Raw genomic sequence first — 13,290 nt, 5'->3', positions numbered from 1 at the left:
TGGGTATTAGGTGAATTCCAGGTTTCAGGTGTGTGTGTGTGGGGGGGCTTGCATCTGTGAATAACTACAATCTCTGCTTTCTACACTAAACGAAGAGAGAGGGTCGATTTTTGCTAATCAGTTGCACCTGCTGTAATGGTTGGCAATGACCATCGCATGCATAGAAGTCATGCAGATTGCTTATCATGTCTGAACAGCATTCTGTTTGGATGAAGACACAGACTAGAGTAGACTAGGACTTTGTGTTTTTGAGAGCTCTATTGGATGGAAATGGCATTCATTGTTGTGGATCATCTAAAACCAGGAAGCCACAAACCTTTCTGTATTGTGTATATCGCACTCATTTTTCCTGCATCTACCTGGACCAGCTCTGCACCAGGAAGTCTATTAACAGAGGCAGCCATAACTGAATGTCTCTCTCCCAATTTGTTTCAAACTTTATGTATTCAAGAAAAAGGACAATCGAATGTACCACAATTAACCAAACAAGGAAAACACAGCAGGAAAATGCCTTTTGACAAGAGACTAAGAAATGTTTGGAAACTTTGTCTATAGCAACGAACATACCCTGTAGTTTAGTTATGATGTTAACGAGCACCTGTACTTGTGCTTGTGTGTACTTGACCTTATTGGTTTCGCTCAATGAAATCCCATCACAACAACCTATACACCACAACACTTCATTGTCTTTGCCTAGTCTGCTACACATGTTAGTGTCACACACACATGTTGAACCACATGTTGTTTACTTTGTGTGCGTCCATTTTCTTGGCTTTGCAAGGTCGTGTTGTACCAGAGTGGGTGCCTGCACAATCCCTACAATATGAGGCCTGACTTTGCATCCAAGATACTAGCACCTGATGTTATCCATTTCAGCTTCTCGACGTTTCATTTCAATGCGGAATTCTTCATTTACGCTTTAGTTCTGTTGACGTCTGCATCGTAACTTCTTGGATTTCTACATGAAGACTTTCGACTACACTCTATGTTGGTCTACGTACTGGCATCATGTGCAGTGCATCCGGTCAACAACAGAGACCATTGAAGTGGCATAATTGAGTTGTAGTTTATTCTGCCTGAAGACACAGTCTGTTGAGAAGACTTTCCTGAGTAAGCATATGGTCACCTTGTGGGATCAAACTTTTACTGTCAACCAGTCGGGACCACCAAATTAAAAAACAAAAACCTTGGTGGTTGTAATCAAAGGTTCAGTCTTCAGTTTGTTCATGCATCCCATCAACAGATGACGTTCTTGATCGATTGACAAATTGCCCACATTGAAATTGATGCTGCCTTTGTGGGTTTGGTTAGGCAAAGAATGTCCTGTTGCCTCACATAAAGTCATTAGAAGGAATGTTTGTGGCTTCGAAGTCGGAATGATTGTGAGGAAACCTGATGATTTCTTTGTTCAGGTGTGGCTAATTGTTGAAGAGACAGGTCGGGCATTTGTTGGTGTGCAGAATGCTATCCAATTTGTCATGACTGCTAGTCTATGGCTACGAAAATCATAATGTGAATGTATGTCCATTGATTCTTGGACATGACAAATGTAATGATACATCACTTAGGGACAGTTGAGTGGCTCCAGCACACACACACACACACACACACACACACACACACACACACACACACACACACACACACACACACACACACACACACACACCTGTTGCTGATTGTGGACCTAAAATGCTTAAATATTGTTCTACAATTAATATTGTCAGCAACAGCAGGTGGCAAAGCAACTGCCAGCAACATAGTTGTCATATAATCTGGTTATACCAGCGCGTTGTAGCCTCCAACAGTGTGGTCTGTGTGTGTGTTATCATACAAACAGCTGCAAGTGAAGAGGCACACCCAGCAACACCTCACCAGGTGTGTAGAATACACAGACTGTTACCATTGACAGCACCTAGGCGGAACACACCATGGCCAGTTGCAAAGGTCAGACACATAGCAAGGATGCATGCACAAATCAGAGCTGAAATCGCTCTAAATAGATCTAAAAATATCTAAGAATAGACTGAGAATATCAGATTACTGCTGCTTGGGGTTTAGCTCTGGTGATCTGGTGTAGGAGTGAATGTGGGGTTTCGCGATAGTGTATGTGGAATTACTAGGATCTAGGGTGTAAAACACGCAAAAGCCTGCAGTTTCCCCTTTTTTCTGATACTTTAGTATCTCTGTTCATTGAGGTACGCAATAGCAGAGCCTGTACACCCACACTTACACTGCTTATCTCCTGCGTTGGATGTTCTAGGCTGGAGGGCTTTCACTCCTTATTCAACAGGCATTAGGGGAAAGACAATTATGTATGTGACCATGGCAGTGCGACGCAACGCAAAAGTCAAATGAAGTATATACATATTCAGCTTACAGCAAACGCAAATTTACAAAGATACGAAGCACCTTAGTATACATAAAACATTTATTGAAGCATACAGCATTACTCTAAGCAGACAGCATTACTGCTGGTCTCATATAAACCATCGTCACTCATTACAGTCCCAATGTCAACTAGAAACTTTCTGGGTCAAAACCAGAGAGTTACCTAACCAACACTAAAGACATCTTGAGCCCTAACTAAGTCAAGCAACGACAGCAACAGTCTTCCCATTGGCAGTCCGCAGTTTATGCAACACAAACAGCCGACCGTCCTCTGACTTTTCAAGCGTGAACTCGTCTGAGTTCAGTCTAAGACCCGAGTCATCTTTCACCCGCTCCAGAATGAACCTGGTGAGTGCCTCTGTCTTTTCTTTATATGTTTGAAGTTCATTCTCTATGCTGGCCTTTTGTTCGGCCAATTTTGATTTCTTTCCCTTTAACTCCTCCACTTCTTTTTCCAACTCTGAGATTGTATCAAGCTTCCTTTTCCTACAGTTACGTGCTGCCACTTTGTTCTTGCCTCGTCTCCTCGTCTCCTTGACCAGAGAGATCTCAGCTTCTGTGAGCTTCGACTGGTAAAGCAGTCGGTTTAGTTCGTGGACAGGCATATCAACTACTTGGCGCTCAGTAACTACAATCCCACAGCCCAAACGTATCGGATGGTCTTGTTCATCTTCTGTCTTGTCTCGAACAGGAGGTTCTCCTGATCCCGGCTCATATGTCGGTGGTAAATGAAAAGGCTTGACATCTTGATTTGCTGATGGACTAAAGTCACCATTCACACTCCCGCCTGAACTACCAATTCCAGGGTCTACAGATGATACATGTGCTTGGGGAGAGGAGACTGTAAACATTGAGTCGCACATAGTACTTCCCTTGCCATCGCCTGGAGCCATGCCTGGAGAGCTGGATGAGATCCTATCAACTGAGTAGGATGGTGATGACCTTGCACTGCTGTCTCTACCACTGCCATCCTGATAACCTCCATCATTGAATGACATGAAATCATTGAGTAGCCCTTGAATACTAAGGTCATCCGGATCAGTAAATTCATGTAAACCGTTTTGAGGCTGGAACGGTGTAGCACTCATACCGCTAGGATTCCACATCATCGGCTGCTGAGAAGGAGCAACAGCAGAAGGATAGGGCCGTGACATACCAGGCGACATTCCAGGTGACATGCGACGCTCATCGAACTCTTCTCTTGCTCCACGCGCCTGAGGAGACGGAGTCGACGTCATACCCAGATTATTGAACGGCGAACTCAGCATTTCTGTAGGACTGGAATTAAGACTGTTCTGGTGATGATGCTCCGCCGTTTGTCGCTCACCGCTTTGAGATGAAACATTATGCGAAGACAAACAACAAGGACAGAAAGGGTTCGAGCATTGGCCTTGTTCGATTAGCGACTCGTGCGTCTGAGAAGCAGCAGGAGAAACCGCTTCCGCAACTTTCTGCGACGGCGCCGTCTCCATTAGTTTCAGATCTAATACATCTTGCTCACTTCCGCTATCTCTCTGCATCGGAAAAGCGGACAAATCGCGCATGTTCTGCCCGTAGGATTCGACAGGCACGTCATAAAGTTCTAGAAACGACTTGATATCATCCAATCCTTCACCGTTGAAGTTAAAGGCGCGTTTATAGAGCGGACCGCTCACAGCGCATTGATTAGGCGGCGGTGTCTGCACACAAAGTAAAGCCAATAAGTAAAGACGACAAGTAGCACACAACAAAAGACGAAAGATTTAAGGGTTGCGGCAGCAAGCAAGCAAACGCATCCAAGCGACTGAACGTTTTGCGAGTGTGATCGTGTTTATATAGGAAGTTTTGGGTGTCGAAATCGAGTGAGTCATGCTACGTGCAATGCGTTACCTGCATTGTCATCGTCATCAGTGGATGTTTCTGTAGTTGATTATGTTGGACGTAAGCGTAAGGCGCAAGCGGCGCAGATTCGATGCCTCCAAGAACCATGTTGATTACAATCTTCACACAAGTATCCGACCTTCTCTCTGGTAGCTCACAGTAACAACTGACGACTGGCGAGCTCGTCATGTGATATATAGGATGAGTCACATTACGTCATTTTCGTGGGCTCGATTTAGAAGAGCCAATGACGTATTTGTCGCGACCTTTTGGATGCCGGACTCTAACGCGCGTGGTGTAATGACGTCTGGAACCTTCCACAAGATAAAGTACGCTAATTATGTCACGTCGCTTCTCTCCAAATGAGGTAAACGCGGACTTTCTCGAGAAGGCAAAGGAGCAGTGGTATGCAAGAGTGAGAAAGAGGAACATTGGCGTCTTTCTTGGGTTTTTGGGGCTTGCGGCAAGCATATGTATCCACCGGAAGTATGGTAGCGGCCATGTTGGCTGTCGTCAGCTGTCGTGTACTCTAGTGGTTTCGCTATTTCCTGGTCCAGTCACTCACTTGACTTAACTCACATACCTAGACGCCTTCACAATATACCGCGTGGGGCAGGAGAAATTCCTAGACGAAGATTTCGATCAGAAAACGGCGCAGAAGTGAAGAGCCGAGGCTATATTGTAGCCATTAGAAAATTTGCAGACACTAGAGACCGCTAAAAGCGGCGCTGATTGCCTCTTCAATTAAATGTAAAGTGTGGACTAGCCGCTCGTCGGCTGGCGTGTGTTGATTGTCTTGACAAGATCAATTTGATTATTCAAGATTCAAGGTCAAGTGTATTTTGCACATGTGGTCTGGTGTTTATCTACCTACATCTGTGTGTTGAATGTTTCGCTAACGGGCAGACGCCCAGTGGCTTCTAATTTTGATATTTAATGACACACGTACTCTGCCTACTATCTGGTCTCATCCTGTCTCTAATGGCTTAATTAACTAGAATAAATTATATTAAAACTTAACAAACAGTACTGAGTCTGAAATAGCATAAGAGCACTTGTGGTTCTTTCAGGGGTTTGGGAATTCATGAGCAAACGCACATGTTTCAATTTGTTTTTTGTTTGTATGATGAGTATAGTAACTGTAGTAATCCTGCTGCTCACTTTCACCTTTGGGTGTTGACTATTCTAGTCCTAATTTGATAGCTAAATGGTATACAGACTGAAAGGACACTAATGACTGGTTGCATGTTGCCAGCTTGAACAGTCAGTGAAACTGTATCTATCTCTACTGGTAGAAACCAGGCTTTAGATGCTGTAAATTGCAATGAATTCTAATTATCATGGCAATTCTAAAACTGTAAGAAGCAGATGTTGAAACTTCAACCTGAACACCCGCTCTTTATTTAGCAAATTACTTGAATGCCTCATTCCATTCTTATTCTGGTGTTTCAGTTTCTCTTGTCACAGTTGAAGGTCATTACTGTGTGTTTGTTGGCTGTTTGTTTTTGATGACATCATTAGTAAAAAGCAGTAGGCAGTGACTATGGATTCTTGCATATATGTAGCAATAATGATCTTGTGTGAAGAAACAGTCGGTTGCATTTGGTGATGAGAATTATATGAGGTAACAAACACTTGGGGCTTGAGGCTGAGTTTACAGGTTTGCAGCACTTTTTTGTGCTCTCTGTCTGTTTATCAAAGGGAATGGGATTACTGGAATGCATAATTTGGCTGAAATTTGATTAAACTGGAATGTGGAGTGAGCAGATGGTGTTTCTATATATATGACTTAGTGAGTAGTGCACCATAGCAACCTTCTGTCTGTAGAGAGCCACTGCAATTAACTAATTGCATTTCATCCAACAATCCATCAGACAGTATGCATACTGGCTAGATAACAAATTGTGTTTGATGCATTGATTGTTCTTTGTTCTTGGAGTTAGTTTGGTTGAGAATAACTTCTTACACTCACCGTTTGCCACATCAGAGGAGCATGCTTTGCATTTCTATTCACTCATTTGCTTGCATGTCTGAGTGACCATACATGCATGTCTCTCTGATAAATTCCGACGATTGTGAGGTTTACAGTTGCCCCTTGATGTGTCTCACTCACATACTTGCACTGAATGTTTTGTCAGTTGCAGCCAGTCTGGTGGCATGGACTTGCCTGCTGTGGTGTATGCATTGACTTTATAATTAGTTTGTGTGTTGCTTTGTAGTAGCTGTGGTTTCCCACTCAAACCTCACTGTTGAGATATCTTGTGTATGTACTGGGCCACAAGTATGTAGTGAAGGTTGCTTCCAAATGTGTGGTTTATTGTGGAATTTTCTAGCCAAATTATTGGGATGTGGGTTGCTTAATTAATCTGTGAATGCAGTAACTGTACATTCTTATCTCTATTTCAACTACTTGATGAAGCAAGCATGGCATATACGATTCTGCATGATTATAACTTGTCAATAGGAGATACATGGCTATAGCAACTTTTGCCACCAGTAGTTGCCTCTAAATGTGCTTCAAATATCAATTGTATGGTTTCTGTTTAATACCTATAGCATGTCTTTGCCTGGTGGTCTCTGTCTTTTTGACGATCAGTCTGTTTGCTTGTCTGTTCGTCTGTTGTCTAATAAATTGATGGTGACGATTGTGTGATAAAATTGATGATTGGTACATGGAGTCTGGGCAGTTTGATTCTCTGTTAAAACAAATTGCAAGGGATCGTTACATTCGATGAGTCTTTTATCACTGGTTTTAAACTATATGCAATTCAAAAGATTGCAGCTACATGAGTACATCACTCAAGACTATAATGCACGCCTTGATTGACACTGAAGTATAGAGAAGCAAGAACTTGTGACTATATCATAAGACCAACAACAGAACTGTTCAAGATTTCATCTTGTCTAACCAACAGGTACAATTGCTTTGTGTCAATTTTGCTGGTCTCACTGGCAAGCTCTTTGTTACTTGTGTGTTGTGGTATATGATAGAGAGGATATTGAAGTTGAGGTCAAGGTCAATGTCTGTTAGCATCTGTATTACTATCTTTCTCTTTCTTTCCTGTATGATGACAGTTTGTCTTTATGGTAAATTTAGGTTATAGCACCCCCCCCCCCCGTTTTTTTCTTGTTTACATTGTACAGAATGAAAATATATCAACACTATTGTGGTACTCATGGGTAATGTCCAGCTTCCAGGCTGAAAATATATTCCTGATTTCCTCACAACAACCAGTAGTGGCTTTTAAGCTGAAAATAAGGTGCACCAGGGAAGGGTATGCATAGGGTTAGTTGAAATATTTGGTGGTGGAAACTTCTTGCGTAGTATACTTGGCAATAAAGAGGAAAGAATTTAGTGGCAAATTGTACAATGTATACAATGTAAACTGGACATAACCTACCTATGCAATGTATATAATTAGATTTTTTGGAAGGACGTTTGTTCTTGCAGTGGGAACTGGTAGCCACAGGACAGGGTCTATAAATATTCATTCAAAGGTGGATATACTTCCAAAATCGTCATGAATTAGAACTATACCTCAAGGTGTCCTTGTGAATATGTGGGGCTTGACGTTGTAGACTAATCTAATTTATAAGGACTAATATTGTGGAGCCCGATCAGTTGTGCAAGTAGACACAGCAGACCAACTGATACCTGACTGCTCTGCTGGCTTTCAATGGAGGAAGCAGATATGTTCAAATTGTGTAGTTAATTGCACGAGAGGACTGGTGCATATTATCTGCTTTCCTGGATGGGACAGTAGACCACTTGTCCTGTGGGGGAAAGAAACCATTAACTCAATTTATCCCAAAAAGCTCTTGAGCTATAAGGAGTGGTTTCCTCAGAATACCCATGAGGTTTACCCACAATAGAAAGATAATTCCATCAAGCTGTAATAGTTTTTCCTGGACTTGGTGGCAAATAATGTTCAAGAGAAAAGAATTGCTGACATGTAATAGGCCAGCACTTTTATCTAAAAACTTGCACCATGCAAGTTCTACAGGTCATTGGATGATCTACCCTGCAAAGGTTTGTGACATCCTGCTCTACCTTAATTAATTAATTATATTGATTCTGAAACTGCTATTTGGTCTATGGTGCACATAATGCTGATATTTTTGGAGTTGTAAATTTGTAATTGTGAGTTTGGATTCTGTGGTTTCTGTATTCCACAGCCACTGTTGTGATCATCATTCACAGTTCACATCCAGGATGTCTCAAAATCATCATAACTGACCACTAGCTTCATCCACAGTTAGCATGGCAACTCTGCATGTAGACAGTTAAGGAAGTACAAATTAGACAATACAAGATGAAACTTACTTCAGAGATCGACAACCACAAGAATGTTTCCTATTGTAACGCAATCAGATGGTAAATTCAGAAGTTGTCTGGTTTTCTGTCTCCCTGTTTGCTCATCTTTTGTATCAGTTTAGTCTGTCAATATTAATTGTCTGCCAAATGCCTAACTGCCTGTGTGCTTGTTGTTGGTGCTTTGTAGATTTTATGGAATGTATATATGTGCTGGTTTCATTTGTCATAGACTTTTTATAGAATCTACCAACCATCTTATCTTTATTAAGTTAATTTGTAGACCAACCATGCACCTAAAATCCAAACAGATATATATATATATATATATATATATATATATATATATATATATATATATATATAGGTTAACAGATGAGATGCTGGATTGTCTCCAAGCCCCTGTAGCAATATTGTAGTAATGTTTGAAAAGCAATAATACATGTGCACTAGCCTGACTGTTGGATAGATCAGAATATTGCATTCGAGGCACTCAACGATAGTTCTGACATCAAAGTGTGAATTCTGAGTTTCATATTCTTTTATCATCTAAAAGTATATACAAATGTTGTCTAATTAACAATTTGAGTATGTGTTAGGCTGTTTATTATGTGAGGTCAGTTCAACATTATGTACACTCATTTTACAAGACTATATATGTACAGCAAACGAAATGTCTAGTAAAGTTGTTCAGTTGTCTGTGTGTGGCTCATACCCATGTCTCTAGGGGTTGCGTGCACTTGCTCTTAGCTAACTCTCCAATCAGGTTCATTCCAAGGTCGCTGATGCCTGTTGTTCTGCTCAATATCGTACAGAAATCCACTATTGCTGACCTTGATTGGGTGATTATCATCTTCAGTAGACATCTACATTTTAATGTTCTTGTATCTTTTGCATCGATTTTTTCAAGCCCCATACGACATATGATATTTCCCTGGTACAGGTCGTCAATCACCATGTCAGGTTCAAGTCTGTCAACTAGTTTCTTCCAGTTTCCTCGCAAGACTTCAGCAGCAGTCTCTCTAGAATCATTCCAAGTCTCAGTTTTGTGACTTTGGGGTTCAGGAAGTCCATGCAATTGTTGCTTCATTGAATTCTCTTTCTGTTTTCTTGGTGATGATGATGCTGACGGCCCATGCCCATACTGTTGCACTCGCTGTACTTGCCCAACAACAGCCATCTCTGATTGGACCAATTGCAAATAGCTCCCATCTAGATCTACGCAACTGTACATGTGATGTTGCCTAGAAGAGGGGCCTCCATTGGATCTAGAGAGTTGACGTGACACACTTCCTCGACTCAGCTGCTTTACGCTCGTAACGCCAGCGCTGCAAGAACTCTCACACGATGACGCTTCCAAAGGTAAAGACTGAGAAGGCTTGGAGAATATTGTTGATGAACAAGTATCCCGATGTACAGATATCGATCTAGCCATAGAACGGCTAGCTAGACTTCTACCCTAAAACGGAAGTGAAATTATAGACATTCGCAATCTCTAATAGCAGACTCTACTAAACAATCATGTAGATTTTCTTGAAAAGGATCCGACGAACACGCAGTGCATGGATTTCTAGTTAGAAATATCCTTTCTGTAACCATGCACTTAAAGCTGAAGCGGTTGCATATACATGCAGTGACCTGTACGCAAGCTGTCTTTCGCATTAAGTGATTCCAGTACCTGGAGTAGTAGGCTACTGCTTTTATCGTCTAGCGTTGGGCACGGGGTTGCATATCTCACCTGTGTTTGGCTGCGACTGTAGCTCATATCTGTCATTGTCCAGTCGAGGAAGTGTGTTAGTCATTAAAATACGAGTTTGATAAAATAGCAGATAGCAGTGAGTACTACCCGATCTACAGACTCCATGGCCGAGTTGCCCTTTTCTAGAGTTAAGATGCTATTTTTAGCAACTGATGCAATTGCATGTTTATGGTGTCATATTCTAAACATAGTAGGAAAAAAGGTCATGGGTAATATAGCAATGGGTAATAGGGTAGTTAGTTAATTAAATTCAAAGGGGGCGGGGCTGGCTTCCCTTTTTTAGACAAGGTGTGCTCTGCTTTAGTACACGTGACCTGCTTGGACTCCTCCTCACAGTGTACATGTATATGTTTACAGCATGAATCATATTACTAGTACATGTACCTTTGGTGCCTTATCTTATCTTTACTTTGTATAACATTTTCTGTTGCAGCAAAAATAACCACTGAGATAAAAGAATCAAACAGTACATAGTATTCAAAACGGTTATAACCCATGGCAACTACAAAACAGCCAAGAAGCACAGAACACTAAATGCAAAATATCAAATTTCATGCCATACCATTCATGCTTTGCATTAAAACATCTAGAGTTTGCAAACCAGTCAATCTCCTACAAACTGTCCAAAGGACCGACTGAGTAATCATGTCTAGCTGTCTCGGACACTAAGTCGCGTAGCAACCGATCACCAAGATCTTTGATCCCTTCTGTGCGTGTCAATAATCGTGCAAACTGTTGTATCTCCTTATGTGAGGATCTCATCATCTTAGCAAGCAATACTAGAGCTTTCTTGTGTCGTGCTCTCTCGGCTCGAATGTTTTCAAGATCATCTAAATGAATCATTTTATTTTGATACAGTTCGTCTATCAAAAGTTCTGTGTCTAGTCTGTCACGCAGCTCCTTCCAGTGCTTTCGAAGTTGTTCTTTTGCCATTTCATCTGTTTAGACAAAGTTTATTAATTAAATTGAACCATGCTACTTCTGTAAAGACATTTAGTGCATGTACTCCAAGCAATTCCACTGTGTGCGTGTGCATGCGTGTGTGTCTGTTTGTCTGCCTGGTCTGTCTGTCTGTCTTTTTAATGTATATTTTCCAACTGTCTGTACGTCTGTTTGTCTGTCTGTCTGTTTTTTACATTTTCCGACTGTGTGTCAGTCTGTCTGTTTGTCTGTCTGTCTGTCTGTCTATCTGTCTGTCTTTTTAATATATATTTTCCAACTGTCTGTATGTCTGTTTGTCTGTCTGTCTGTTTGTTTACATTTTCCAATTGTGTGTCAGTCTGTCTGTCTGTCTGTCTGTCTGTCTGTCTTTTTAATATATATTTTCCAACTGTCTGTACGTCTGTTTGTCTGTCTGTGTTTTTTTACATTTTCCGACTGTGTGTCAGTCTGTCTGTCTGTCTGTCTGTCTATCTGTCTGTCTTTTTAATATATATTTTCCAACTGTCTGTATGTCTGTTTGTCTGTCTGTCTGTTTTTTACATTTTCCAATTGTGTGTCAGTCTGTCTGTCTGTCTGTCTGTCTGTCTGTCTTTTTAATATATATTTTCCAACTGCCTGTACGTCTGTTTGTCTGTCTGTGTTTTTTTTTCATTTTCCGACTGTGTGTCAGCCTGTCTGTCTTTTTAATATATATTTTCCAACTGTCTGTATGTCTGTTTGTCTGTCTGTCTGTTTGTTTACATTTTCCAATTGTGTGTCAGTCTGTCTGTCTGTCTGTCTGTCTTTTTAATATATATTTTCCAACTGTCTGTACGTCTGTTTGTCTGTCTGTGTTTTTTTACATTTTCCGACTGTGTGTCAGTCTGTCTGTCTGTCTGTCTGTCTATCTGTCTGTCTTTTTAATATATATTTTCCAACTGTCTGTATGTCTGTTTGTCTGTCTGTCTGTTTTTTACATTTTCCAATTGTGTGTCAGTCTGTCTGTCTGTCTGTCTGTCTGTCTGTCTGTCTTTTTAATATATATTTTCCAACTGCCTGTACGTCTGTTTGTCTGTCTGTGTTTTTTTACATTTTCCGACTGTGTGTCAGCCTGTCAGTCTTTTTAATATATATTTTCCAACTGTCTGTACGTCTGTTTGTCTGTTTTTTACATTTTCCAATTGTGTGTCAGTCTGTCAGTCGGTCTGTCTGTCTGTCTGTCTGTCTGTCTTTTTAATATATATTTTCCAACTGTAGGTCAGTCTGTCTGTCTGTCTGTCTATCTGTCTGTCTTTTTAATATATATTTTCCAACTGTCTGTACGTCTGTTTGTCTGTCTGTCTGTTTTTTACATTTTCCAATTGTGTGTCAGTCTGTCTGTCTGTCTGTCTATCTGTCTGTCTTTTTAATATATATTTTCCAACTGTATGTCAGTCTGTCTGTCTGTCTGTCTATCTGTCTGTCTTTTTAATATATATTTTCCAACTGTCTGTACGTCTGTTTGTCTGTCTGTCTGTTTTTTACATTTTCCAATTGTGTGTCAGTCTGTCTGTCTGTTTGTCTGTCTGTCTGTCTGTCTGTCTGTCTTTTTAATATATATTTTCCAACTGCCTGTACGTCTGTTTGTCTGTCTGTGTTTTTTTACATTTTCCGACTGTGTGTCAGCCTGTCAGTCTTTTTAATATATATTTTCCAACTGTCTGTACGTCTGTTTGTCTGTTTTTTACATTTTCCAATTGTGTGTCAGTCTGTCAGTCGGTCTGTCTGTCTGTCTGTCTGTCTGTCTTTTTAATATATATTTTCCAACTGTAGGTCAGTCTGTCTGTCTGTCTGTCTATCTGTCTGTCTTTTTAATATATATTTTCCAACTGTCTGTACGTCTGTTTGTCTGTCTGTCTGTTTTTTACATTTTCCAATTGTGTGTCAGTCTGTCTGTCTGTCTGTCTATCTGTCTGTCTTTTTAATATATATTTTCCAACTGTATGTCAGTCTGTCTGTCTGTCTGTCTGTCTATCTGTCTGTCTTTTTAATATATATTTTCCAACTG

General features: G+C 40.8%; 2 protein-coding genes and 1 long non-coding RNA gene across 3 annotated transcripts in view; 1 reads left to right on the top strand and 2 right to left on the bottom strand.

Moving 5' to 3' along the window:
- Nucleotides 1-2,350: 2,350 nt before the first annotated feature.
- Nucleotides 2,351-4,445, bottom strand: LOC134194515 (transcription factor NF-E2 45 kDa subunit-like). The gene is made up of 2 exons (XM_062663453.1): nt 4,261-4,445; nt 2,351-4,070 (listed from the first exon to the last, which is right to left on the bottom strand). The coding sequence occupies exons 1-2, from the start codon at nt 4,438-4,440 to the stop codon at nt 2,592-2,594; spliced, it is 1,659 nt and encodes a 552-aa protein (XP_062519437.1). The 5' UTR covers nt 4,441-4,445; the 3' UTR covers nt 2,351-2,591.
- Nucleotides 4,437-5,080, top strand: LOC134194516 (uncharacterized). The gene is made up of 2 exons (XR_009972226.1): nt 4,437-4,724; nt 4,839-5,080. It is a non-coding gene; the product is annotated as an uncharacterized LOC134194516 (long non-coding RNA).
- Nucleotides 5,081-8,962: 3,882 nt separating this feature from the next.
- Nucleotides 8,963-13,290, bottom strand: part of LOC134194796 (uncharacterized) — a 6,145-nt gene continuing 1,817 nt past the window's right edge. The window contains exons 3-4 of the mRNA XM_062663767.1: nt 10,302-11,260; nt 8,963-10,022 (exon numbers count right to left, since the gene is read on the bottom strand). Of these exons, the coding sequence (XP_062519751.1) occupies nt 9,273-10,022; nt 10,302-10,337 (786 nt within the window). The 5' untranslated portion in view covers nt 10,338-11,260 and the 3' untranslated portion in view covers nt 8,963-9,272. The remainder of the gene's footprint in view (nt 10,023-10,301; nt 11,261-13,290) is intronic.

This window comes from Corticium candelabrum, chromosome 19 (genome assembly GCF_963422355.1).
Source record: "Corticium candelabrum chromosome 19, ooCorCand1.1, whole genome shotgun sequence".
In the NCBI taxonomy this organism is placed as follows: Eukaryota; Metazoa; Porifera; class Homoscleromorpha; order Homosclerophorida; family Plakinidae; genus Corticium; species Corticium candelabrum.
This window is presented reverse-complemented; position numbering and strand designations above follow the sequence as displayed.